General features: G+C 44.5%; 1 protein-coding gene across 14 annotated transcripts in view; it reads left to right on the forward strand.

The window, feature by feature from the left end:
* Window positions 1-27741, forward strand: part of dab2ipb (DAB2 interacting protein b) — a 143535-nt gene that overhangs the window by 80599 nt on the left and 35195 nt on the right. The window contains exon 1 of one of the 14 annotated variants that reach the window (XM_035608502.2): window positions 10327-10774. The exons of 12 other annotated variants lie outside the window; for them this stretch is intronic. Coding sequence is in view for 1 of the 2 variants with exons in the window: in XM_035608501.2 (XP_035464394.1) it covers window positions 17594-17616 (23 nt within the window). In the remaining variant the exon portion in view is untranslated. Of the gene's footprint in view, window positions 1-10326; window positions 10775-17462; window positions 17617-27741 lie in introns of those variants that run through there. One more of the 14 variants, XM_035608501.2, reaches the window with a different exon arrangement.

A 27741-nucleotide genomic window follows, 5' to 3' on the forward strand; every position in this document is an offset into this window, starting at 1 on the left:
CTTTCCTGAGAGCATCTAAGTCATGTATGACATCATTGCTGTCGACAGCACCCACCCTCCATCTTCCCGTGCATGCAGCCCCTCACTGTGTGTTGGGAATACTTGTCTGTCATGATTTCGTAGTCACACCAGTAGTTAGATGTAACTGATGGTTTGTGATTATGCCTGTACTTGTATGCATATCTGTATTCGTGTGTGTGTGTGTGCGTGCATGTGTGCGTGTGTGTGTGCGTGTGTTGGAGTAACTGCAGCTCTCAGCACTGTGGGCAGCTGGTGACTCATGCGTCTTTATGGAAAGGCTGCTTCAATAACACAGCGGGGAAGCCTTTTTGCCGTCACTTACAGACTTACAGCCCTGAATATTGGCAGAAGGATAAAATGGCTGAACAGATTTGTTGCGTCAGTATTTCTTTTGCCGTTTCCTCTGTTTCGCATGTCTCACAGACTCTGCTCAGCATGTCCGTCAATGATGTTTGCATTACATTATACTGCACACTGAGAGACGTTCACTATTAGTGAACCTTGATCTCTATTTTTTTTTTTATTCTGCTCTTTTATCCCTATGAGATAAGACAACATAGTCATTCCTTTTGAGTATGTATGCCTGTAACTGTGTGGCCCCGACATTTGATATACAAATTGTAATGGATAGACATAATAAAATGTACAGATTTACACTGACCTAAAGTACAGAGAACGTGATTAAACATTGTCTTGTTTACCCCGGTGGAAAATAAAATAATCACGTATCATTTTCTGATAATTTCAATCCGGAATAATTTTCAAATACTTTTTGTGTTTGCTTGAAAGTTATGTCTGCCTATATGTTGGTGTAAATGCTGTTTTTCAAAATAATCTTCTCACAGCTAGGAATATAATTCTGTGGAGAAATTCTGCATCTTATAATTATATATTTTTTACTTTTTAAAGAAAAGAAGCTTCATTAGTAAGTTCACGTCATCGAAACACCTACATACATTTCCAGAAACAACACTTAAGTTCTCGTCCTTAAATGGTAAAAACCATAATTCCTTTATATAAGTTTTTAAAAGTACCTCTTGAGACGTGGACACACATCCGCCATCTTTGCTGTATCGAATGGTGCTGCTGAGTATATAAAATGTTAAGAAGAATATATGGTATCTTCACACTGAATGTCCCCCCCCCCCCCCCCCCCCCCCCCCCCGCCCCTCCCCGCTACCTCATCTCTTCATAAAGCTGCACCATGTGGGAGCCATGGTAATAGTTGCAGGTGGGGGTGTTTGATTGTGTGTACGTGTGCGAGAGGAAGATGGAAGGAGAGCTGCGTTGTGAGCGAGAGGCATCCATACATAAATCCAATAAAGTGATGACATTTAGAGTTATTAAATTCTGTAAACATTCCCCAGGTGGTCCAACTGTAATATCCTACCTTTCCTATTGCTCCCTCCCTTCTTCTGCTTCCTGCCCCCCCCCCCCCCCCCCCCCAGACACACACACACACACACACACACACACACACACACACACCTCACTCACTCACTTACTGACATTCACTTTTCGCTCTCCCAGCATCCCGAAAGTCCCTTCTTGTGTTTATTTCGTCGTGTCTCTCAGGTGCATTTGCTGCCTCGCCATCATTTGTCACGACGGCCCTCTCTTATCTGCTTCTCTCAGTTGCCCCACGAGCTGTTGTCGGTGGGGGCCTTGGTTCACTGGTGGATTTACGCCACGTTAAACCCAGTCGGGCGCTCGCAGACTTGCCCCCGAAGCCTCTCCTCTCCTCTCGGTGCCCTCGCCACATCATTTCGTGCAACTGCGCCATCATTTCTACTCTTCGCCTCTTGTCTTTTTCCACATTTGTCATTGTTTGCTTACTCCCCAACCCTGTGGACCTTTCCCTTTCATCACTTCGCCCTACCTTTCTGACATTCCTGCCATCAATTCTACTTCTCTGATGCTAATGCACACACTATCTGTCTTCAGACATTCACTCTGGAAAATATCCTGAAAATTGGGTCTGGACATTTTCCAAAGGTTGTCTTTCACATATGACGAAAAGCAGCAGGAGACGCGTTCACAACAGCAAGAACAATTTCTGGAACATTCCGTGATGTCTGGGTAGAGCATGCAGGAGGCAGCGCAATGACGATCATTCCTCTGCGGACATCAGTGGTTTTGTTTACAGTCATCAGCGCGCCCACTCGCTGGCTGTGAAAGATTTCCCTGCTGTGCTCTCACATGGGCTGACTCTGACATTTTTCCAGAGACTTTCCAAGATTGGCTGGCAGGAAAATTTGCGGAAAATACCCGGAGCAACATTTGCTGATATTCCAGCCCCTCTGGAAAATTTCATTGAAAATGTTCCGGACGTCAGTGCGTGAATGACAGCAGCTATGCGGGCATACTTTTTTCTCTTTCATACTCCAGTTAGAGAAGCCATCTGCATGTTATTTGCAGGATCTCCTCAACTGTCGATTCAGTGTTTATTAGTGCAGATTACCAGCACAGTGTACACACACACACACAAACACACACACACACACACACACACACACACACACACACACACACACACACACACACACACACACACACACACACACCCCAACAGAGTATTGTCCTCTGTGCAGAGAAGCAATGTACTTATTAGTGACAACAATTACAGATTTCATTTTATTTAATTTTTTGGCCAGTCTGAGGAAAAACAACAGCAATGCTTTCATTATGCTCGTTGCAGCAGTATAATCAGGCAGAGGGAGAGCGCATCCTCCTCCATCTCCTCTCTGTGGCATCTTTCATCTCATCTCCATCTCATTTGCACTGAATCAGCATTATTTGGTGCGGATGAAACAGAGCTTTTATTAATGTGTTGTACAGATCAGGTTTCACCTACCACATCTCATAATGCCTCTAAGTTGACGATGATTACAGGCACGACTTCACGCCTTCATCCATCTCTCTCTCTCTGTCTCGCGATCAGGACTTCAGTAATTCAAGTGTAACGCGGTGCTGTTTAGGTGCTGAGGCAGAGTCGGGTGTTTTTGAAAAGGCCGATCTTCATTTGCTTCAAGGACAGAGATGGCTATTCAGAGTTATTACAGCACCCAGGTGTGCGCCTGCGTGTGGTTTATTTTGGTGGATTTTCTTTCTTTCTGTTTCGCCTGAGTCAAAAAGTTCTGTAAGCTGACTTCCAAGGTTTGGACCCTCCTGGCACACGAGACTCGCCAAAGCAGTGCATTCCCTAGCATACGCTCAGTCTTCTGAACGTCGGCTGGTTTCAGTCCCTGCTTGTGTTGGTTGTTAAAAACTCTCGCACGACAATTGAACATCATCACAAACTCAAATTGTTTCTATAAATTAATTTTGAAAATGTGTGGAACATTTTACGGAGTTTGCCTTTCACATCTGACAAACGCAGAAGGGTATGGTCCGAGTCAGGCGCGTTCACGACCGCAAGAACATTTCCGGAACATTCCGTTGGGTCTGGTCAGAGCATGCTGCTGTATTCTCACATCGGCGCATTTGGATTTCTTCTGGACGTTTTACAAGGAGGCTTAGAGGAAAGTTTGCGGAAAAATGTCCGAAGCATCATTTGCGGACATATGCATTCTGTTATACAGCCCCAATCCGGATGATCAGATGAAATCGCTGTATAAACACCTGAATACATTTATTTAGCAAAAGTCAAATACCCCAAAAATATTAAAAATGGAAGTTACAGCTGAGATAGATGAAATATCTCCTGCTTTAAATTTTTTGTAAGCCATAATAAAGTTTGCAATAAAATTAAGTGATGCATAAATTGTACCTTCGGGAAAACATGGTATTAGATTTTAGCTAATGTGCATTAATATTTTAATACTATATGGTCTTGGTTCCACTTCTTGACTCAGCAGTGTTAGAAAACCTTCTGCCTGTTATTTTTTTCCTTTACGGGATAAAGATAAAATATAAATCTACTCATCCTCATAGTAAATGGGCAGTGTGTGTGTGTGTGTGTGTGTGTGTGTGTGAGATGTACACTATAACAGATTAGACCCATGCTTAGTTTCAATGGACTCCATGGATCTTTTCTGTGTGTTACCACTCTGATTACTTTACTCCCTGTATAATTCGCCATGCCGGGGTTGTTGACACCTGCCCGGTTGCGGTTGCTCGGTGGCTCGGTTGATGTTTAACCCCCATTGGGGTCTTCTGTGCGACCGGGGGGCGAGCGTGGCCGAGGGTCTCCTCTCTTTCATTCTCTCCCCGGGTAATGAGCTGTAATGGATAGGGCCTTGAGCGTGACTGGAATGCCGAGGGCCGCATCAAAAGCAGCGCCCCTGCGCATCCCTTTGGACGTCTGCTCAGTACACATGCAAACACTCATTTATTCATCCATTCCTCTCTTTAATCTACTCCAGTCACAGGCCTTTCATTTATTCATCACGCGCCAAATATTATAAATATTAGAATCTGCAAAAGCTTTCTTGAGGAATGTCTGTGTCTGAATTTAAAGAATATGTCAAAAGCTATCGGGATAGAGTCAAAGTGAATGTGAGTCACACACAGATGATTATTTTGGTGGATGGAAACTAAGTTAAACTAGTAGGAAGCTCTTAAAATAATCCTTTTTGGCCAGAGAAAGTGTTTGGACCGGATGTCTGTATAATTTTTATATCTGACCACACAAAAACATACAAAAAGCTTTCAGTGTCAGTGACAGGTCCAGATGCTACTCGTTGACTATCACACAGAGCCACTGAATTACCATGGTGATGACTCGGGATGCCGTTTCACCACTTTCACTTCACTAACAGGCCTCTATGCCACTTTACTGCTTATTGCTCTGATTCACTCGTTTTCTGCGTGTGTGCGTGCGTGCGTGCGTGTGTGTGATCTTTGTGACAGGTGTCTGTCTGAGTTTTTATTTTGTCATGGAATAGTAACAGCACATATATTGTTTGGATCAGACTTTGTGCACGTTATCTAGTCTGGCTCACAGGGAGTAAACGTAGCTTCAGTTTTATATTCAGTAGGCTGAAACGCGTTGGCATGTTTTCAAAAAATATTATCCTCTTGTGTGCCCCCGGATTCTTCAAAGTTTTTCTCAATTGGCACAGAGTTTGAGACTAAGACTTAAAGAAGTGACTGGCGTGATAAGAGGTTATATGAGGAGCAGGACTTGTCCTATACTTAACCAATGTCCCATCACTTGGAGGAGGGATGGTTTTGTTTTCTTTCTACATTTCCCGTTGCCATCTGCGTATCCAGTATGTTCAGGAAATGTATAACTGGCAGCCTCTTTTTAAATTCCTGCAGTTTGATCGGCATCATCCTCATTTCTGTTTCTGGGGATGTGAGCCAGCAGCAGCGGATCAGATCGCTAAATCGCATATTACAGGCAAGCTGGCTTCCCCTCCACCGGCCCCTCTGCCTCTGACTTTGCATCAACTGATCCACAGTCACATCTGACTTGTATCCCCAGCACCTGAACCCAGCGTGATGCTCTTTTGATTCAGACCTGCTATAGCTTCCCTAAACACCCTGAATGTACAGTGTAGTCAACTGTTTGTGCAAACAAGCTCGCAAGAAGATAAATATCACCTGGCTACCTGTCAGACTTTATTGCACCGTACAAGCCAGTGCATCGTCTTTGTTCACAAGTTACTCATCTATCCTTTATGTTTCAGTCTCGTGATGCCTAACCTTCATAGCATGAAACTCATTTCACTCTAATGACCTGCCTTCTTACATCCACCTCTTTGACTGCAGCAAATATATTATATCAACTTAATTATTCATTACTTCTGATATTTAAATATCAGTTAAGTCTGATATCATTCTTATTTTTAAGTGTATATAAGAAACCTTGGCCTGAAAGAACACCTGAGACTTTGATCCATTTGCGATGAAGCTCGAAAAGGTTCCCCGGCCGTGTGCTTTATTTACCACCTCGTATTCTGCCTCCTCCAGACGCTGCCTCATCGAGGTCAAAGTGCCATGGTGTCTGCACAAAGTCTCAGGCAGCGTGAGATCTTTCTTAAAAAGTAAATACAATGACAGAAAGGCACAAACTCTTTTCAAACTCCTGTTATGCAGTTTTTCTCCCACCTCTGTATTCATCATCTACTTCATATTGCTATTTGCTTTTCTTTGTTTTTGAATCTTTCGACCTTGTAACATTATTTTATTCTGTCTTCCCAAATAAATGTGTCAGCTTTAACTTATTTTTCTGTGCATTGATATAGACTTTAAATCACACGTCTATATAATAGATCTACTCCACTTCAACTAGCATTTGATAATATGGACACGATTGAGCTGGTTTCAGACATGAACACCACTAAATGTCGGCAAAACTGATGATTTTGTTTTTGCTGCCTGTGAGTTCTCCGGATATTTTCCTGCCGTATTCTCACATGGGCCCGACATTCTCCGGGAATTTTACGAGGGCGCTAACAGGAAAAGTTCCGCAGGAGGTCGGAGCAGGACAATGTCTGGAGCAACATTTGCCAGCATTTGCGTTCTCACATAGAGCCCCTCTGGAGGATTTCAGGGAAAATGTCCAGACGTCAGTGCTCGTCTGAAAGCAGCTTAAGTGTTATTTCCCCTTCGTTTTAATGAGCGCTGTTTTTTTTTTAATGCCCCGTTAATGAAATATTAAGCCTGTAATATTTATCTGATGTGGTTTCGAACTGAATTAAAGATCAGAGGGAGACTTGTGTATCATTACAGCAGCACAGCTCTCTCTGTGCAGTCTGACTTAGAAGGTTAGGAAGGTTAGAGACAGACATTTCAGTGCCAAGGTGTTGAGACGTCTTCTGGCCCGCCCCGTCTGAGAACAAGCATTGGGTTGCTGCTAAAGTCAAAGGTGAATTTCAGTTCAGGGGATGCTCACCTTAATTTCTTTTGCCATTGACTAGAATCAGTCACAATCTATGAGACGGATTCCCACAGTGTGACGCCAAGCGTTGCATTCTTCACCGATGTCTGTCCCTGCGCTGCACTGGCCATACTACACGGGGAATTTTAAATGAAGGGACGAACACTGAATAGGAGGAGAGATGAGATGGCGCCAGACAGATCTCAGTATCCTCTTTAAAAAATAAATTTAAAAAGGCTGTGTTCTCTGAGTGCTGTTATTGTGAGCTGGATTGTGTCTGGGTCAGACGCTCAGCTTTTTCCTTGTGCTTCAACAAACCCTCACAAATAGCTCCCTGCAATCAGACTGCACTCTCATCCTGTCCATTGAAAAAACACTTCTTTTTCTTTTCTTTTTTTCCAAATGATACATTCAAAGAGTTTTGAGCATGTCATTTTCACAGATTCATTACGCTTAATAAATGACACAAGTGCAGGATTTAGGCATATGCGGATTTAACTTATCCCCGTTGTTTGACTCATTTTTTTTTTATTAAATGTGTTTGGAAAGAGGAATTTTTGATAATGCAGAGAATTCAATACGCCTTTAATGTCTGGTTTGTGGGCAGCAGCTTATATATAAAACGCTTACTGTAGGCTACCACTTTATTCCTTTTTCATTTTGAGACGCATCACTGTTGCTACGGTTACGCCTGCCGTCCTACAGTACTCTGGTGTTTTTGACCACCTAAAACTGAGAAGTTTGGAAACGCTGCTCGCCTCTTTTTAGTTTGAAAACTCTGGGGCTGCGTTGTAGTATGGACGGGCAAAAACGGAGACGTTTGGGAACGATGACGCAGTCACCTGCATTCACTTCCTGAAGGCAACTCTTAAAGTATTATGATTCCACTTCGTCGCCTGTCCAAGAGAAGAAACCCCTGCTCTTACTTTTCACCATTTGTTGTTTTCTTATTCGTAGTATTTTCTGTAACTAAAGCAACCAACTGCTTCCTGTTTCCTGGTGCGCACATGCCCAGTGTATGTGAATGGTCACGTGACAAACGTTTTCAGGCGTGTTAGTATGGACGGGGATTAATACAGGTAGGAAGGTTAAATGCTTGTCGGGACGGAGATCGTTTCGGTTTTCGGAACGAAATTGTCGCCATGGCTACAGCCTTAATGTCTATTGTGGCTTAAATTACAAACGGCTTTCAGCTCCTTTGTTTGCACATCATGCCTCAACATGACAAAGGGTTTGTTCATCAAGGTGTTCCCTCCCAAACTTCGCAAGGAAATATGGCCTTAATTAAATATTTGAGCTCATAGTTGCAAAGCACTGCTGATAAAATTGACGTTTGGATTGTTGGCAACATAAACCCACCAGAGCATCAGCCCACTGATTGTTGATGGGGTCTTGATGCTGATGCTGATGCTGCTGGTGGAGAAAGTTGTGATTAAATGTTGGCATCAGGAGCTGGAAGCGGCGTGTTACAGGTGCAGCAAATCGCTAATCGGACTGATAAAAGAGATGGTGATTAGCGGTTAGCTTGTGTGTGTGTGTGTGTGTGTGTGTGTGTGTGTGTGCGTGCATGTGTTATAGAAGTGAAAGGAACGGTAGCTTTAGGCTCATCTAATTGGATTAAGAGAACCCGAAAAGGCGCTGCGTCTTTTTTTTTTTTTTAATTGATGGGATGATCGAGAGAAACATTAAAATATATGAATAGGTGGGAGCCCGGAGGCCCTGCTCAGAGGAAGTTATTAATGAAGGAGCGAGATGAAACCTTCATTAAGCTGAATTAAGAAAGGGGGAGAAAAAAAAAATGTTGATCTTCAAAAGCGGCCACACACAGTGCGCCTCCATTAACAGTGATGCGAGGGAGCAGGGTTCGTGTCACAATAATAAGCAGTCCAGTGAAAAGAATGATTGTATGACAACGACCTTTAGACAGTTAAATTCTGCAGCGAGGGATTTTCGTGTTGTGTTGCTTTTAGACAGTTTCTCATAGTGTTAGCAGATCTTTTGTGCATATTTCAGTCTTTTTCTTAGTTCTTAGACACGGCAAAAAAAACAGAATGTGCTGCAAATATGACATTTTTCTGCTGAAAATTATACTGATCCTTTTTTGGGGGGGCATAGCTAATACATAGCTGTCTTTTACAAGCACTAATTCATAATTTCATGGAACCATATTCCATTCGTTGATTCGCGATTTGTTCAAATGTTTATTTAATTCTGGACCTTGCAACAAAAAATCCAGCTACTCACTTTGATTAACCTTTATCCATGATGTAAATTGTATATATTATTCATTTAAATAGCCCAAAGCCCCTTGACCACTTCATTAGATCTTTTCTAAATTATAGCCATAGTTAAAGTTACAATTTCAAGATAGTTATTTTTTTTTTCAGTTTCAGGGGGAAACAGGTGGCCAGCAACAAGCTGCTGGGATCCATTTACTGGTTTGTTTCTTTCAAACCGAAACAATGTGCCTATGACCTGTGCTTTTGTTTCGACTGGGTGTGACCTCTGAGCAGCTCACTATTTGTCCTCCACACCCTATTGTGTGGTCATTTGGTCTTGGTGCGTCTGTGTGTGTGTGTGTGTGTGTGTGTGTGTGTGTGTGTGTGTGTGTGTGTGTGTGTGTGTGTGTGTGTGTTTGTGTGTGTGTGTGTGTGTGTGTGTGTCTCCATGTGTGTGTGTCCGGGAAAATGTGGGGTAAGGGGGTGATGTCATATTTGATGACATCATTGCAGACGTGCAGGAAGTGCAGGAGCCGTGGCTCTCCAGCCCTCCACAGCTGCTCTGCCTTATCAGTGTGCCCTGCCCGGCTCCTCATCCCCTTGTGCTAGCCCTGGCAGTGCGCAAGCTCCAGAAATAACCTCAAACTCAACCCTATCTCCTCTGCCAGTCTACCAGCTCTGGCTCAAATTGAGCATGGCAAAAACCCACCCACCCACATTCCTGCCCTACTACTACTAGTAACCCCTTGGCTGGCCCCACCGGCCAAGTCACTTTGCCAAAGCTGAGCTCCAACCTCATGTGTGCTGTGTTTTTTTTTTTTTTTTTTCTGCCCGAGGCCCAGCAGGAGCTGAACTGAGTCAACACTCTGGGCTGATTGCACCAGATCAGCCCCCCCCCCCCTCCCTCCAACCGCCGGCTTCTGTTGCCGGCGGTGGCAACAGTGGCAGCACTAGTGGCTGACACGGAAAGCTGAACACCTCACACCAGAATTGACAGGACAAAGAGCACACACACTCCCGCTGGAGCCACACGGGGGGGGGGGCAGGGCCAAGCCGGGCTGCGTCACACACACACACACACACACACACACACATGTGATCCCCCTGCACACCATACGCAGGCTCCTCCCTGCGCAGGGAAACAGAGATGGGAGGCGTAGTCAATCACTGACAGTGAGAGGGAGGGTTTTGCCGGAGCTGGTAAGAGGGGGGAGAGGCAGCAAGTGGGGAAAAGGGGGGGGAGAAATCTTCATCGTTCCCAAATCAGAGTCTTAAATTCATTCATTTCGGCGTGAATGAAAGCAGACCTAGGAGAGAAGAGAGCATGCCCTGTGTCCGAGGCAACACAGGAAGTAGGGCATGCTCTGTGCAGGGTGTGCAAGAGAGGGTGGGAGAACGGCAGGAGGAGAGGGAACAGCGAGAGGGAGAGAGAGAGAGAGCATTGTAGCGCTCATTCTCCACCCCTTGCCTTAAAGCAGCGAGAGAAGGAGGAAGAGAACCACAAGTGAGGAAGACAAGAGAGGAGGCAAGCGGCAGTCTGCATCGGCAGCAGCACAGGGGGGGGGGGAAATGGAGCTTTGAAATCGCGGCTGCCCTTATCCATCTCTGCCTCTCTTTCTTTTCTTTTTCTTGTTCTGGCTCAGCCAGTTCCTCTCGGTTCCTCTCTCCATTTGGCTTTGAATGTTCTATGGATTCCTGACAATGGCTGGTGAGTGTTATCCCTCTTTTTCACATGTCCCTTAGCCATCCTGTTGTGTGTTGGTTTACAAGGGTTCATGCCGCGGGAATTTAAAAAAATTTTTTTTTATGTGAATGTGTAGCCACGAATAGAAATGTGGACTTGTGTGTGTCTTAGTGTGTGTGTGTGTGTGTGTGTGTGTGTGTGTGTGTGTGTGTGTGTGTGTAGGGGATGCTTCATTGAGACTGTTTACGCTCCTCTGCCTCTGTGTGCTCTCGGTACTCCAGCTGTGCTGCTCTCGTCTGCCTTTGCTTCCCTCTATCACTGACAATGCAAGGGAGGTTGCTCTGCTGAGCACACACACACACACACGCTGCCCCATCCTGCGTACATTCATGGATACTCGGTCATTATTTTATTAATTGCATTAAACTCCCAAAGGGCTTCCATTCAGAGTGGCTCATTTACCATGTGTGATTTGTGTATTTATATATACATACATGACGCCTAAAGTGAAAATGCAGAGTGGTTTGTGGTTTTTGATTGTGAGTGTTGACCACATCTTAAATGGCCTGTGTGACAGAGGGCAGCCAGCTAACACAAATCAGATGACTGGTTTCACGCTTCGAGGTCACCCGCTGGATTTTCGCCTGGCATCCTCAGTCCCGGTCATAGGTTGGAGGCAATTAGCAGTTTAAAGATACAGTAGGTGTGGGGCCGAGGGACGGAGAGTTTGGGAGTCTCGGGGAGCAACAGCTCATTTTGTTTTAGATAAATTTTAATTTATGCACCAGAGAGGAGAGATGAGTAGAAAAGTCTATACTCTTGGTTTGTTGATCATCGTTTCGCCCAGGCTTAGGGAAGTAATATGTAATCTGTTACACGTCTATATTTGTATATGATATAGAAAATAATCTTACAAGATGGTCAGTACAAACAATCATGTCAGCTCTCTCAGATGTGTTTTACATTTTAGACGTGGATTATTCAAAAGTCCGGCTGATGATGACTTTACTTTTCCCACGAATATCCATGGTCCAGTTAATGCATCATACTTAGTTTCACAGTTGCAGCAAAATATGCATGACTTGTGACTTTTGTGTGGGAAACATGCTACTTACACACGCACGCATGAAATTGTGTCAGCAGCTACACACGCACTCTTAATTAAGTTATTCCAGTTAAATTGAGGTTATTGCATTTGAATTTGTTTCATTATAAGGCGTCACTGCAGCACTGAATCATGTTGCAGTGGAAACTGTTCAGTCAAATGCTGGAGAACAGTGTTCAGCCAAACATGTATTTCCCTCAGAGCTGGCTTCACGGGAGAAAGCCATCTTTGGTTTGGTAAACACATAAATTACAGTTGGATTTGTGTCGCGTCGTCCTACTTCCTCATGGTAACGTGCTGATATGTTTCGGTGTGAGAGCTCAGCTGGTGGTCCTGCTGAGCCCTCAAGAACAAAACCCTCGCTTGACATCTACGTATTATGCTACAAGCATTTATGTCGGTCTGTGTTTGTATGCACTATCAGTGTGGACCCCCACCCCCCACCCCCCTTCCAATCAGCCTGGGGTAATGTACAGTATCTGCTTGCATGAATGAGCAGATGTTTCTGCGCATATTAATATGTTTGCACATACTGTATGTTGATACATGGATGTTTTTAGCATGGATGTTTCAGGATGTTCCAACAATCCAAAGCTTGGTAACGAGTTTCATAGACAGGGAATGTCAGAGTGAGAAATAGAGGTGTTTGTTTTTATTTTTACAGTCTTAAACGTGCAGTTGGAGCAAGAGGGAGCAACGAATGACTGTGGGATGGAGATAAGACAGGCAGTGTGAGGAGAAGACAAAACAAATAAAATGACAGAAATGACAAAACATAAGAAGTCCCCAGCTGTTTACACTCCAGTATTCTGCGTGCTAGTTTATTAGTGAGCGTCTCAATCTCTTATGTAATGTTTAGGTTGTTGCTCTTAATTCCCGCTCTTGAACCGAACAACGTAGGAAATCCATTTTTATTAAATGAAACACTGATGCGTTGTGACGTGAAATTCACATCATAATCATTCCCTCGATACGATCTGGTAGGCGGCGAGAGGCAAGGGCGAACGAGCTGGGCTGGGTTTTTGCACGGCGCCCCTCTCCGCCACTCCTCCCCATCTCGCCGCGTCATCCTCTCTGAGTGCTCTGTCTCTGTGTAATTACTCTGTCAAAGATAATCTCTGTGATGTCCATTGATTTGCTGAGAGCTGATGAAGTGGGGCAGAGGATTTGATCAGACACATGTACAGGGAGGGAGGAGGGGGCGACTCGAGTGGGGGTCAAAAGGTCTGAAGCACTGGGGGTTTTAGGAGTGTGTGTGGGGGGTGGGGGCAGTCAACACTTAATGAGCGATGACCACGAAACATGAACATCCCGAGAAGAAAGTGTGTTTGCTTAGAACTATTGCATAAGCACTTATCCGATTCAAGCAATTTTCAATTTCCCAATGTATTATGTGGCTGCTTTAAATCATAATCCAATAAAGTTTCATTTTTGCTGCAGTAAAGAGTTAAGTAGCAATAGACAGTAGTTTCCTTTTGTTGGCCGGTGCTTTTGTTTTGCATTAATACGCCTCTACTTCCTGTTTCTCTGTTTATTTATTTTGGAAGAGGAGGTTGGAGCGGAGTCCAAGTTTGAATCCACCGATTGCATTCGACTCAGCCGGACGAATTGTTTGACTTAAAAATGATCACTTTCCAAAAGGATTCAAATGTAGTCCAAGCACTAAAGGAACAGAGATTGATGTAAGACATTTCTTAACTCCCAAAGGCTTTCGTTCAGTGAGATTAAGGCTCTAAAATGTGCGATGCGCGTCAGGAAATTGGAGGTTAGACTGTCGACTTCAGTGGAGCACGCCGTTGACAAATGAAAGAGGGCGGAAGTAGGCTGCGTCGATTGGCATGCAGCAACATTATTCTAGATCTCCTATACCCGGCTCGGGAGAGGATGAAAGAGGAAGCATATGTTGGTGATGGGGCAGAGTTGTGTGTTGTCAATAATTGAATCACTCATTCGCTCTCTCGTGCCCTGAAGGCCGTAGGGCCGAGTCAATAGGAGCAGCAGAAGAGGAGAGCTCTCAAGTATCATCTCCCGTATACAAGTCTCTTTTCGTCCCTTCTCTCGCACTCTTTATTTCTTTGTCTTCATGTGTTTTCTTTCACGCAAACAAACGCACAGCAGGGCTGATGGCACTATACCCCTGTCCCTTCATACAATGGAGGGCAAGCTATAGGGAGAACACTCAAACCTACATCTGGAGAACACACTTGTCTTCTTGGCATTGGGTTGATCTGAGCGCTTCCCTGACCAGACCTTGACACTGACGTACACGGTGGTCAGTGATATTTGGCAGTGGCAATTTACCGAATAAAAACCAGACACATGGTAAAGATCACTTGTTGAAAGAGGGTAGGGTGAGTGCTTTTTATGTATGTTGCAAACACTGTGTAATTTCCACTTAGTGCCACTTTTTGCACGACTGTTAACGGTTACCTTTTATTCTTAGCTTGTCTTTATCTCTATGATTACATTACATTTATTTCGCTGTCACGTTTGTCCAAAGCCACTTACAATAAGTGCATTCAACCATGAAGACATTACCCTAAAAGTGTAAGAATCATTAGATAACATATACATTTATCAAACAAGCGAACACAGCTTTAAGTGCTCCATTTTTTTCTAGCTAGCTATATATCACTATGGCTATGGATGAAATCTTGAAATGCAATAATCCGTGAGAGTATAAATTAACCTATTTGAAAATGAAATGTAAATACAAAGATTTGGTGCAAGTATTTGGAGAACCTTGGAGCTTATTCTTGGGCAGTAGATCCTGTTGACATGCTTTTATTTGGCTGATCTACCAGAAAGAATAACAGGAAATTACAAAAAATGTCCCCCCCCAAAAAAAGAAATTACTCTGAAATGGTCACAAACTGACCCAGCTACAGTTAATAATTCTCTTGAAATCAGACTAGACTTTCCTTTTTTGATTGAGAAATTGAGCTTAAGTATTTTTGAGGATAAGATAGACCCTCCTTATCTTCAATGTTTAAAATGTCCTTTGCCTTCCTTCTACTCTACACCCTTCTTTTTATTACATTGATACAGAAATCCTTGACACTTTGCCCACAGTGGCAATTACAGCAAATCTCTGATGGTTGACTTCCTTCATATTGCAGTATATATCGTCATATCCCCTTGTCCCTACACGGGAGAGATGACGCGTTCAGCCGCAGAAGTTATCTAATGAAACTTAATCACTTGTAGCCCAGATTCGATGCATTATCACAAACAATATTTATATAATGATTATTCCTCTTGGTTTTGTAATCCCTCCTTTACTGCAGTAGGATTCATACTCTCTCCAGATGACTCATTGGAGTCTCTGTGCGAGTTCGGTTCGCTCTTCTCTCCGTCTCGTCAGTCACCTCGTTTTTTTTCTCTCCCTCTCTTCCCTCATCTTCCCTGCCCTCCATCAAACATCTTCTTGTCCGACATGTCTCACCCTCCATCCAATCCGCCCACCCACCTCTCTGCGATGCGGCTTGTGGAAGCTTGCCTGGAATGCACGGCATCCGCCGGTTGTTTTTCTCCTCATCCCTCCCCTCGTCTCCACCTCTGCACAAGCAGCTGGTGCTCCACTAAACAGGTTAGCGGTCCGCGGGGGGACTGACGTGTCCGAGGTGAGGGCTCTCAGGGACGGCCCACAGACAGACAGTCGGGAGAGGGAGCCCCGTCTCTCCCACTCGCTCTCATGACCCCGTCCTGTTGCTGCACACTTGGCTCATGACCTCACACATACCCGCCCACACACTCCTTGGCACGATTTGACATCAGGTTTTTTGTTTATTTTTTCCGCACAAAGTCATGTGGATGCAAATAGATTTTCCGGTTTGTGTGTTGTTTGTGCGTTTGCACACATCGGAAGCTTCTCTGAACACGCTAATGCATATGCACATGTTGTAAATGGAGCCACATGACCCTGCTGAGCACAGAAGGCCGTTGTTCAAACATGAATTATGAAGATTCAAGATCATTTTCCTCATTCCTCTTTCGACTGCAGTGATTACTAACAAACTTGCACAGAGGGAACAGCCTCTTGTCGGCCCACATTATATTTGGGCCCAGCAGCACTCCAAACAACCCTGATATTTATCTCGACCGAGAAGAGAGGAATGAAGAAAACCCCTTGATTGTTTAGTCTCCCAGCTCTGCCTTGGCTTTGTAGTTAACCTTTACCCAGCCATTCTCCAAACCCGGCAAAGGTATGCAGGCCTGTTTACTCCCGATAAGAGGTAGCAACTCGAATCCATTGCATCGAGGGGGGTTGGCGAGTACATTAAACCTCCTCAAGTTTCACCTCCCAGAGGATATTTAAATTGTTGTGGAGCCGGAGAACCCCAGACCTTTTCCACTGTAGTGAGTTCACAGTGACTTCTGTTGTTGAAGCCGATGACCGCCGCCGCCGCCGCCGTCGTCTGTGGAGTTCCACTCGAGTCTTTTACACACAACGATGTCTGTTATTTCCGTGGACTGTTGAGTGATCGGGCTGAAATAGCCTCCCGTCGTTCAATATCCATTTAAAGAAGAAACGAGGAAACTCGCCGACGCCAAACTGGACGTGCGTTTCCAAGTATTTCCCACGGATGACTGCTGTTTCTTGGTCTTTGGCTTTTTCTTTTCTTTTCTTTTTCTTTTTCTTTTTGCCGCTCACACATCAGTTTTAATCGAAGCGTCTCTTTGACAGCACATCTCAGCTGTGACATCAGTCTCGCCCCCGAAACAACCGTACGATACATCTGGCAGTGAATCTCCTCCCTAAACCCGGCTGTCCTCGTTTTCTCCTCCTCTCCCTCCCTCCCTCTCTCTTTCATCTGTGCCTTCCTCCCCTCTCGTTTCTGTTTTTTCCCCCTGCCTCTTCTTGGAGTCCCTCTCTCTCTCCGGGCCAAGGACCCAGGAATTTCCCACAGAGCATGGTGCTGAAGGCTGAACTATTGTTTCTTGCTACAGGGAAATGGGTAGGGAGGAGGAGGGGGAGGAGGCAGGCTGACTTCCTGGCTGCCAGCTCGGGGTCTGCTTCAGTGTGAGGAAAAAGCAGGGGAGACAGATCTGATGGTGACAGAACACCATTGTATCCTAGGGACTGACTTCAGCTAGAATAAAAAACTGAGTTTTGTTTTATTTCTCAGCTCCCAAATAACTTTGTAGCAAGTTGTCAGCCCCTTTCTTTGTTTAATGTATTCTTTTAGCTCCATGAACAGCAGACATGGTGGGATTCAGCACCATCATTAGAAGCATATTGAGAATGTGTGCAGGATTTTTATTTGATAACATGTTTTGGATTATTATCTTGCAAATACCATTCAAAACAGTGAGTAAAAAAGCCATAGAGGACAACACAGTAGCTATTTGCTGTAGAATATATTCTCCAGGATAACATATTAGCTTTACATTTAATAATGTCTGTATTACACCATGTCCAACCCCATGAGTCTTACCTTTATAGGGTCATGTCACAATATAGTTTGGGCATTATTTCATTGCGATAGGGGCTTTGGGCAGGCTTGTCCTAAATAGCAGCGCTGTCTTTTTAAATGGGATGTGGAGAGGGGTGTGTCAGACATCCTTTGGGAGTGGTGTGGTGTAACGCTGAGGGCAGAGGCTCCAGCCACGTTCCCAGAGACTCAAAAATAGTCGGGGGGAAAACACTGAGAACCAGCCACTTGTGAGGAATGTGACCGAACAAAAGTGAAGCCGTGCGTTCTGGGGATCCGGCCCCGGCGAGGTGCTGCTGGACCATGTTTCACATATTCAGTAGATCGTAGGTGTCGTTTTGTTTTAATTCTTTGCTCGTGGCTGCTGTGGATGGTTGCAGCACAGCTGCACGCTGTGGTTTGGCGGAAAACCTCTGTCCCTGCATCCACCCACGGTCCAGTGCTGTACACTGTGGTCTTATCTTGCTGCATATGCTGCCATAACGTACTTTTTTCTATATGAGACGTAGAAGAAGGTCTGGAGAGTTACTTAAGGGGGGGAGGACAGCGGTACAGCTGAACGGTTAGAAGGGAAGGTGCTCGGAGGAAAATAACAGGATACGTTTAGACCTGAACATGAAAACTATTCACTGCCAGAGGCAAGTCTGGGCTTAAGGAGTGTAAATAAGATCTCTGTATTGACAGCACGCTCTGGCACAATTTAGAGCCAATTACGTGCTAAAACCGCCTCACCTGTCTAAATCTGGTATGAATAAAAGTGCGGCAAAGTGGGAAAAAGTTGCATTTGGCAGAGATCCTAGGCAAGATTGTTCGTCACCATCCAAGTTTTGCCGTGTTGCGTGGGAAGAAAGTCTCTACCCTTTTTTTTTCTTCTTCTCTCTCCTTGTGAACTTGACTGTTTGCCTGTTTCTTTGTCCAATGCCACAGGGATGTTTGAATATTCAGGTCAAGAAGTGAAAAAACACACTTCCTCTTCTCTGCCACTCCTTTGCACATGCTGTTATCAGTGCCCTAAGCACTTGGCAGTTATGTAACAGAAAAAGCTTCTTTCTTTTATTCCCCGCTTCCAACTCACTTATATTTTCTTTGAATTACAAAAAATAGAGAATGAATATTTTTGGTTTTGGCCTTACAGACACACAAACAGAGCAGTGTCATGTATGTCTATACACAAAGGAACTTGAGCACATTAGCACTGATGCACACACACACACACACACACACACACACACACACACACACACACACACACACACACACACACACCATTTCCATGACCTTGGCGTATTCTCAGCCACACGGTCATGTCTGAGTCATATCCACGGATGTGTGAGTGTCTTACACCGAATGGTCTTATTGTTGTTGCTGTGGAGGTTTGTGGTCACAGCTCGGTTACATTTCCACAAATCAATAATTGCTAACGGGGAATAGGAAAAATGGCTAATGCTGAACTCAAAGTCAACACATATTCGTGACTTAATTGTGTGGTAATAACTGCAGCAATAGCTCTTTGCCGTGCGGCGCTTTCTCTAGTCAAATCAGTTGGGGACGACCGCCCTGACACCTCATCACCCTGCGGGGTTTAAATCGCAGGATGGCCCCAAGCCAGAAGATATTTGAGTTAATTGAGCAGACATTGGTCCGATTAGCCCCGTGGTTTCACTCTCGCTGGTCATACCTATATTATCTTCCCATTCCTCCCTCTGCTGTGATACGTTAGTGCAGAATTAATGTGTTAAGTGGAAGTGGTGATCATAGGTACCCTGAATTGATAGGTGAAAAGCAAAAGTATGTACAATATCTTTTGTTGCGAATGCAGTTTTTTTTCTCTTCAAAATAATGAATCAGCCCTGAACTGTCAAGGTTATTTGTCGGCATTTTCAAAGTGGGCTGTTTAAAAAAAAAAAAAAAAAAAGCAGCTATAATTATCACAAACACACACAAATCAGGTTTCTGATTCATTCCGACCAGGTTCATTTCCTCACAGCTCGGATGAATACGGAAATGTATTTTAGTGCTCTTTATACTAGCACTCTTCATCCTCAATTATTAATACATGCAAACATTGTCCGGCATTCATTTAGCGCTTTTGCATTCCTTGGCACAAACTCAAATAATGCACAATATATTGGAATGAAGACAAATCAATAGAGGGGGGAAAAAAGTAAATTACATTATATTGATTTTGGTTCATTTCAATTTGCCTGCTGACAAAATAATCGATTTCTGACCAATTGACTTCACCATTGCGCGCACTCACGTTATGAATAGTTTGTGTCAAAGAAATTTTTTCATAATGCTGTTTTTTTTTTTATTTAGGTGAAAATGTTCTATAACCGTATTGATCGTTGACCCACTGGTCTAACTCAGAAAAGGATTTTAGTAATGGAGTAAAGTGGGACAGAGAGAAAAAGGAACAATGGAGCTTTTGTCATTTCTCCTGCTCAGAGAGTAGAAAAAACTGAATATGGTTCAATGTCCTATAAACACACAGGTACTTCTATATCTGTCTGCTTAGAAAATCCTGTGTATGACAACTATACTTTTTCCATCTGTCACACCGGAGACTAATTGTGAGTTTTAAAGACATTAATTCAATTTTTAAACAGCCTCAATTATATTTACTGTTCTCTCCCACTTATTTCTGTCAACATCGTGATGTGTATGAGTGTTTTTTTTTCCCCCGCTCGGGGGGGAAGCCGTGTGTGTGCGTGTGTGTGTGTGTGTGTGTGTGTGTGTGTGTGTGTGTGTGTGTGTGTGTGTGTGTGTGTGTGCGTGTGCGTGTGTGTGCGCGTGTGTGTGTGTGCGTGCGTGTGTTTGAGTAGTCACATTAGGTCAGTGTCATGGAGTCACAGGACAGTAGTCCAACATGCTGTGTGACTAATACAGATGTATGTAGTCTAGTAAAACTCTATTCAATCATAAGGGGTTTTCCCCTCACATCACATAAAGTGCATTGTTTAAATCAATATACCGACCACACTGCGTTGGTATAGGCTCCCAGAGGGCCATCAGCCATTAGAATGACTTTTGCCCTTTGCCCTCTGACCTTAGCTGCCATTTCGCTCATTAGAGCGACCTTTTACCTCAATATAATTTATCGGTCATCGCGATGCGTTGGCCGTCCGATTTGAATTGCTAAATCCCGATGTAATTACTGGGAATAAAGCGATGGATTAACACCCATATACTCACACAGACATATTTTGTTATGACAGTTTGTTGTACTGTAGGAGCTACATTATTTGCTCTGGTGACCGTTGGCTCTTATGGAACTTTTATCTATCCCGGGAAAGAGAAATGAGATGTAAAAATGGATGGACCACACGTGTCACATCCTGCCGAGCTGGACACAGAATAACACACTCATGAAATCACAGCAAATGTTTAGAACGGCCGCAAAGCAGCTGTTCTGTTCTCTGACGCGCATGACCTCAGAGCTCAACCCTCAGCCAGGCCCGCTCCGTGAGCAGCTTTTCATCGCCGAGCGTTGGTCCCCCGCAGTGTCCTAGCAGATGTTACACTGAATTACCTCTCAGCCTAGCAGGGAGGCTGCGCTCTCACTGTAATCAAGCTGTGTGTGTGTGTGTGTGTGTGTGTGTGTGTGTTCCCAGACAGCCTGGCTCGGTGGCTGCGTTGGCTCCTCCAACAGTTGTTCTCCAACCACCTGATCTCAGTCACCAGCCAGATTTTCCCACAATGAAGTGCGTCTGCCAGTGCTCTGACTCCCTGCAGACTCCTTAAACAAAAAAGATGGGGGGGGGGGGCACTGCTAGAGCTAATTATTTAGGAGATGCTAAATGCTAATGCTAACTCCCTCTCCCCTCCCCTCCCCTCCCTCCCTGTGTGTGTGTGGTGGGAAGGGGTGTGTTTGTGTTTGCATGCGTCTCATTTTTGTGTCCGTAAAAGCTTCCTTCCTCCCTGTAAATGAACGGCCCTCTTTGTGTGGAGCTATTCCTTCTGTAATGTGTTGCCCCCATCTATAGCTCCAACCGGCTCTTATTTCTCCTCACAAAAGTGGTCACACTATAGCTTTAGTATTTTCTTTTAATTCTCTCTTACTTAATGCACTGACGCCTGGGGCACTGTCTCTCTCTCTCTCTTCCCGCCCGTCACAGCATAATCTCTCTTTTGTCTTGTGTGCATTAGACCGCCGGCAGTGTAGGAGCCTAAAGAGCCGATGCCGTCAACCAGCTCAGGTGCTGCAAAGCACTAATGCAACGGATTTAGACCGGTGACGACGAAATTATGAACATTTTTGCTCTTTTTCCTCCCCTTTAGCTTTCTTTGCTGTTGCTTTAATGGCACAGGTGGCATCAAGACTCAGAGAGGTTACGGATTGGATTTTCAGAAGGGGGGGGGGGGGGGGGGGGGGGGGTGTAGATGTGACGTGTGTTGCTGCATCTCCAACTCACTTCAACCTCAAACTGTTTTTTATCCGGAAATCTGTCTTTCTCCGCACCGCGTCTGCCTTCGACGTTGAATGAGTTTTGCTCTGACCCCGTGACCCGGGCCGTCCTGATTGGATTCTGGTGCTCCGAGGCCCGTGGCCACATGTCAGTGGTTTTTCGGCGTTTACGTCCACCGTTCTGCACCAGCAGCGTCTGACAGGATGCTCCTCGTCTCTTCCCCTCACCTTCTCTCGACTGCCCGTCCTTCAGTCTCTTGCCGCGGGGCCCAGATGTTTCTTTTGTTGTCTATATTCTCCTGCTACCCATCACCCGGCTGCTCCTGTGCAGATGACATTTGACAGCCGGCAGGTTGATGCGCTCTCAGGCATATATTTTCATGGGTTTACCAAAAGTCCAAATGCCATTGTATTGCTGCTTAACATGCAAAACAAGGACATTAATCTGCAAAAATTCCAACACAGACGCCGCGGTAAGACTTGAACTTTCTCTCTGAGCTGACGGTGCCTCATTATTCATGGCGAGCATTGAGAAAGACTAACCGCATCTGCTTGGATCAAATGAGCGATCAGCCTGTGACAGAGCACTTTGCAGTGTGACAGGCACTCAGTTGTTTCATCACAGCCTGTGGTCCTTTCCACTGAGTCAGCGCCGAAGCTGTGGGAATAATGGACACTTTATTGTGTGAGGCTCGATGCGCGAATAATGGTGTGTATTGTCCAGCTGCCTGTCTCTGCCATGCGTGCGTTTCATAATCAACCTAAAGCAATTACAGTGCAATTTTGTGTGTGTGTGTGTGTGTGCGCCCGCGATAGGAGTTCCACTCTTCGCTGTGATGTGTTCCGCTTTGATGTTCGAGTTGGGGCCCAGGTGCTGGCGCAGTTGTCGGCGTTGCCGGCTCGCTGGAGCCTTTTGGCTCGAGCACCGTATTACGCGGCTAGGCCAGCTGTTTAGGAGAACACGTCTGACGACAACTTCGCAACGTCATCTCAAGTAAACCACTCGCGCAGCCCGACCACTGTGCCACGAGTCCGGCCAACCTGTCACAGGCAGCGTTTCTGCCCATTGCTCTCTCAAGAATATTTTTTTAAGAGCTGACGATGAAATATCAAATGTATGTCTGAGGGAACTGAATCTGTTTTTTGTGATTGTAATATCAAGTTAAATGTTGTCATCATCATCACTATCATCACAATCATGCTGTCTGTCTTTTCACTGTTGGACTTGGTTTTTGCATGGTAGTGTATTAAAATGCTATAATAAAGGTTGTTGGCTCGCCACAGAGCTAAGTCGTTTCTAAAAAAAAAAAAATATTGCCAACATTTAAAAAGGCATTTAACTACTGAGGAGAAGGTTCCTCAAAGAAAAAATATATGGTCCAGGTAAAACCTGACTCTCTCCTGTTGAGGTAGCCCAAAATGTCCTGGCTAAGTCGTGTAACTAACTAATCTATCACTAAACATCATGTTCACATTCAAAACCATTCACTGAGCCCCGATGCCCTGCAGCGAAGCTTCGGCATTCATTATGTTACATATCACATATTGCTTAAAGCAACTTAAAATATGTCCACGGAAAAAAAAACAACCCCAAACTGCAAGATGTCGTCAAAAATTTGGAGTGCACTTCTCTCTCATCTCGTACGTCTCTGCCTGGAAGTAGTGTACTTGTTGATTTGCCTGCCTGCTGGCACACAGGTCTTGTGTGTTTGTTTCATAGAACGCATTATTAACAAGTAATTGCTGTGCGCATTGATTTTGGTAGATGCTGGTCTAACAGCGAGGCAAAATGCTGTGTAAACACTGTGTCCAAATTAGAAAAAAAAAAATGTGAGCAAGGAGACTTCAGATCAGGTCGTTTAACTCTGCCTTTAGCCGGAGGCCTCTCCTGAGAGAGGTGCTTGTTTTGTTTTTTAGGTCTTGTCAGAGGCTTAACTTTGGTCATTAGGGTAATTTTACATGTTGGTTGTTATTGTGCCGTAGTCTGACACAAAGAGGGTGTTATGCGGGGATTAACGCCACTCCACATGCGCTATAACGTGCTGTTGTTGTTGCATGTGATTGTAGTGAAACAATGCGTATTGCTGAAGCGAACCCGGGAGGATGGGGACTTTGAAAGCGCTGTTATTTGGACTCACACTACATTAATTCAGCTCATTCTGAGCGATCACTACAAAATAGTCCCCGGTGGCGCAGCCAGCTCGCCGACGAGCCGATGTGTCTGAAGCCTTAAGTGCCGTGACGCCTATGCAGGCCCAAGGTTTCAGACTCTATCAGATCCCAGACAGGCTATCAGATGAACTCTTTACAGGATGCAGAGACGGAGCGCGCTGGGTTCAGATCCAGACACACTCAGACTCCATTACCCTGCTCTTCTTTCTGCAGAGCTTTCTCCTAACTGAGTTTCTATCGAACCTTTCGCAGGACACTGTGCATCTCGTTCTCGAACTGAGGTGATGGGGTTTTGCCGGTTTTCAGTGGCATAGATACCTGAATAGTGAATGTGCGTCAACATCACCAGCCAGCTGTGTGTTCGAGTGATGAAAAGTCTAAAACGGCAAAGGTAACTTAGCAACACCGACGGCACTGGAACAATATCCGCTTTATTTAACCGTGTTGCTGTCCGTAACGTGCACCAATCAGAGGACATTTTCAGCCGTCACCTCCTTCCTCATTTTTAACCATTAAGACAGAGGGACAGATATTTTTGAACACACCTTCACGTTGAAGTCTTCTATCATCTAAGCATCGATGCCATGCTGCCCCCTGGCCATTTCATGCTTCCCTCAAACAGATGACCAACAAGTAGAGGATAATATTTGTGTTCTAAGCCGCAGCATCCAAGGTTTGAGTCCAGATGGGGACGGGGGAGGCGCACGCTTTGTGGCATGTTGCCTCCTTCCCCAACACTATTACCCTTCTCATGGATCACAAAATTCATTCATTTAGGGCTGCAACTTACGATTATTTTCATCATTGTTTATCTGTCGATTATTTTCTAGATTAATCGATTAGTTGTTTGGTCCATGAAATGTCATCAAATGCTGAAAAATGTCGATTGTGTTTCCCAAAACCCCAAGATGATGTTTTGTTTTGTCTACACCCCAAATATATTCAGTTTACTGTCATAGAGGAGCAAGGAAACCAGACAATATTCACATTTAAGAAGCTGAAATCATAACATTTTTTCATTAAAACTAATTGAACCAATTAATTGATTATCAAAATAGTTGGCGATAAATTTAGTAATCGATTACTAATCGATTAATCGATTAACTCTACATTCATTAAAATCACAAATGCCAGCAATGGAACGCCATGATGTGTGGTCTGAGTTACTGGTGCTAAAATAATTATGCGATTCCTCTCACATCCTCTTGAAGGTATTTGCATAAGTATGCCTGTTGGGAAACATCCACCAGTTAACATTTGATTCTGCCTGAAATTCAGAAATTAGCTTCAAACTTTTGATGGAAACATAACTGAAAAACAAATCTTTGTGACTCTGTGGATGTATACACACACATACATACACACACACACACACACACACACACACACACACAAACATTTCCTCTATTTGTGGATCACAAACATAAGGTATCATAGATACAAAGTGAACAGTCCTCTTTGTATTATCTAACAGAGCGGTTCTTCATGACTTGACCTTTTCAATCGTGTGCTTTTTTTAACTCCAAGTCTCATGGTTTAGTCCGTGTAGGAGCCACTGGAAGTTTCTGAACTGTCGGAGGTCGGTGTGTGTTCTGCTCAGCATGTGAAATATGTGGATATCCAGAAACGAAGCTCGGAAAACGAGGAGAGATTGATTAATTGGTGGCCTTGAGAGGAGGCGGGAGATGAACATGGTCAAACAGATGAACGGAACAGTGGAGCAGGAGAGTGTGATGGAAAGTTGTGTACCAAAGAATCCACCGAACATAAACCAACCCACCCCCCCAACCTCAGGTAAACACTGGCCGAGAGAAGTGGACGCAGAGTATTGGAGGGTTGTCAAGGACAGAGGACATTTGCTGAGAATAGTCGATGCTGGGGGAGGAGGAACCCAAGAGGGGGAGGAATTATTATTTTCGGAGGCTGACGTGAAGCGCGTGTTTAGACTGCGCGATGCAGAAGTCCTGAACAGATCTCACATGCCAGACAGTCTCTCGTTGTCATTGTTACAAAGTGGCCCACAATAGGCTTCAAATTACCCGTTACAGTACATTTTAATACGGTGCCATACAGATGAAAGGCAGCATTATTATTCATCAATCCATACCCCCGCCGTTTCCACTGACACTAATGTTTTAGTCTAGTCTATGATATGCAGAGAAAATAAGGAAATTATAACAGAAGAATAAAGTTGATTCCTTTTGGAAAATGTATTATTCTCTCTATGGCAGTTTCTCCTCACAACATGCAGAATATTACTCCAGAGGATTTAGCTTTTGGCTACATGCTTGAGTCTGTTTTTACTGGAGAAATGTTTCCTTACTGCCCAACATCTGTGGCTAAATATTGTGTATGCCCCCAGTTCATTAAAATATAGTATTAGTACAAGTTCAGTCGGTCTGTTTGCGAGACACGTGAACATCGTCATGCAGGTCTCGAGACTGTGCACACAAAGTGTCCATCCATCCCTCTGTCTAACGGCACAAACAACAACAACAACAAAAAAAACAGTTTTCCCTCCTCTTCCCTTATTTGACTCGCTCTCTGTTCTGCCCAGTACCCAGCCAGCCAATCACAAGGCAGAGCTGGGTGCAAACATACTTCCTCTGCAGCTGTGGAAAAGGCTAGGAGCTCTTAAAACTGGATTCTCATATGAAAAAAGCTGTCATTCGAGGTGTTAGCACATGCTGTGTATATCAGCGGTTGAAATATGTGTGCCAGTGCATTTTTTGGTGTGTGTGTGTGTGTGTGTGTGTGTGTGTGTGTGTGTGTGTGTGTGTGTGTGTGTGTGTGTGTGTGTGTGTGTGTGTGTGTGTGTGAGAGCGAGGGGGATCAGATTATCATCCACTTCACATTGGACAGTGGATTTGGCGACAAAGCTGGCCGACTGTACTAAGGGGCCGCATGCGGTTGCTAATCTGTCATTGCGGCTGCTGAACTTTTCCTGGAATGCTCTTCTTTTAGTCCACAACAGCGATGTACAGTACACACACACACACACACACTCACAGAGGCTCACACACATGCGTGAGATTAGTGCGTAAGCCGTCCCACCGAGGGCATTATTGAAAGAATGTTCCCTCTCATTACACCAGCAATTGACCCTGTATCTCCAACATCCGGCCTGTGTCTGAGTGTCAGGGGCTGATGTTTATGTAGCTGCTTACATCTCCCACTGGCACATTTAAGTTTTTCATCCTCTTATCATTGTGAGACTGAGTGCAACACGCGGGCAGGTTGATGGTGGGCTGGTGTTTGACACTGTACATCTGCACTAAAGTTCCGATATTTTCCAGAATTTTTGCATGTGATAACCCAAATGTCCATAAATGTTGCCTTGGACATTTTCCATAACTCTACCTTCCCGCCCCCTAGTACAGTTCCGGAAAATATCCGAGTGAGCCCATCTGAGGATATAGTAGGAAAATCTCCGGAAGATTCAAGGCGAGCAAGTTTTCCCTCTACCAAGGCGCAACCCCTGGCCCGAATGTTCCAGAAGTGTTCCTGCTGTTGTGAATGCATCTGACTGGGACAATATCCTGCTGCGTTCTTCATATGTGAATAGCAAACTCCGAAAAAAAGTTCATGTCTGAAAACAGCTCATGTAACCGAAGACAGCAGTTATTCTTTGTTCACTTTAGGACATTACATAGCTTTAAATCCATAGGCAAACCGATCATTGTTGAGTGTTTGCAAAGCTAAACGTTGGCCTTCAGTATTGAGCTGAATAATGTGTACCGTATACCGTATGGCATATATGAACTGCATGGAGACACATTTGCTCTTTCCTGGTGACAGTCACTCTCCTCTTAAAAAACACAGAAAGTAGGGCGATATCAAACACAGCAAACGGCGGAAAAGCTCTTTACTT

The sequence above is a fragment of the Scophthalmus maximus genome, chromosome 20 (assembly GCF_022379125.1).
Source record: "Scophthalmus maximus strain ysfricsl-2021 chromosome 20, ASM2237912v1, whole genome shotgun sequence".
Classification (NCBI taxonomy): Eukaryota; Metazoa; Chordata; class Actinopteri; order Pleuronectiformes; family Scophthalmidae; genus Scophthalmus; species Scophthalmus maximus.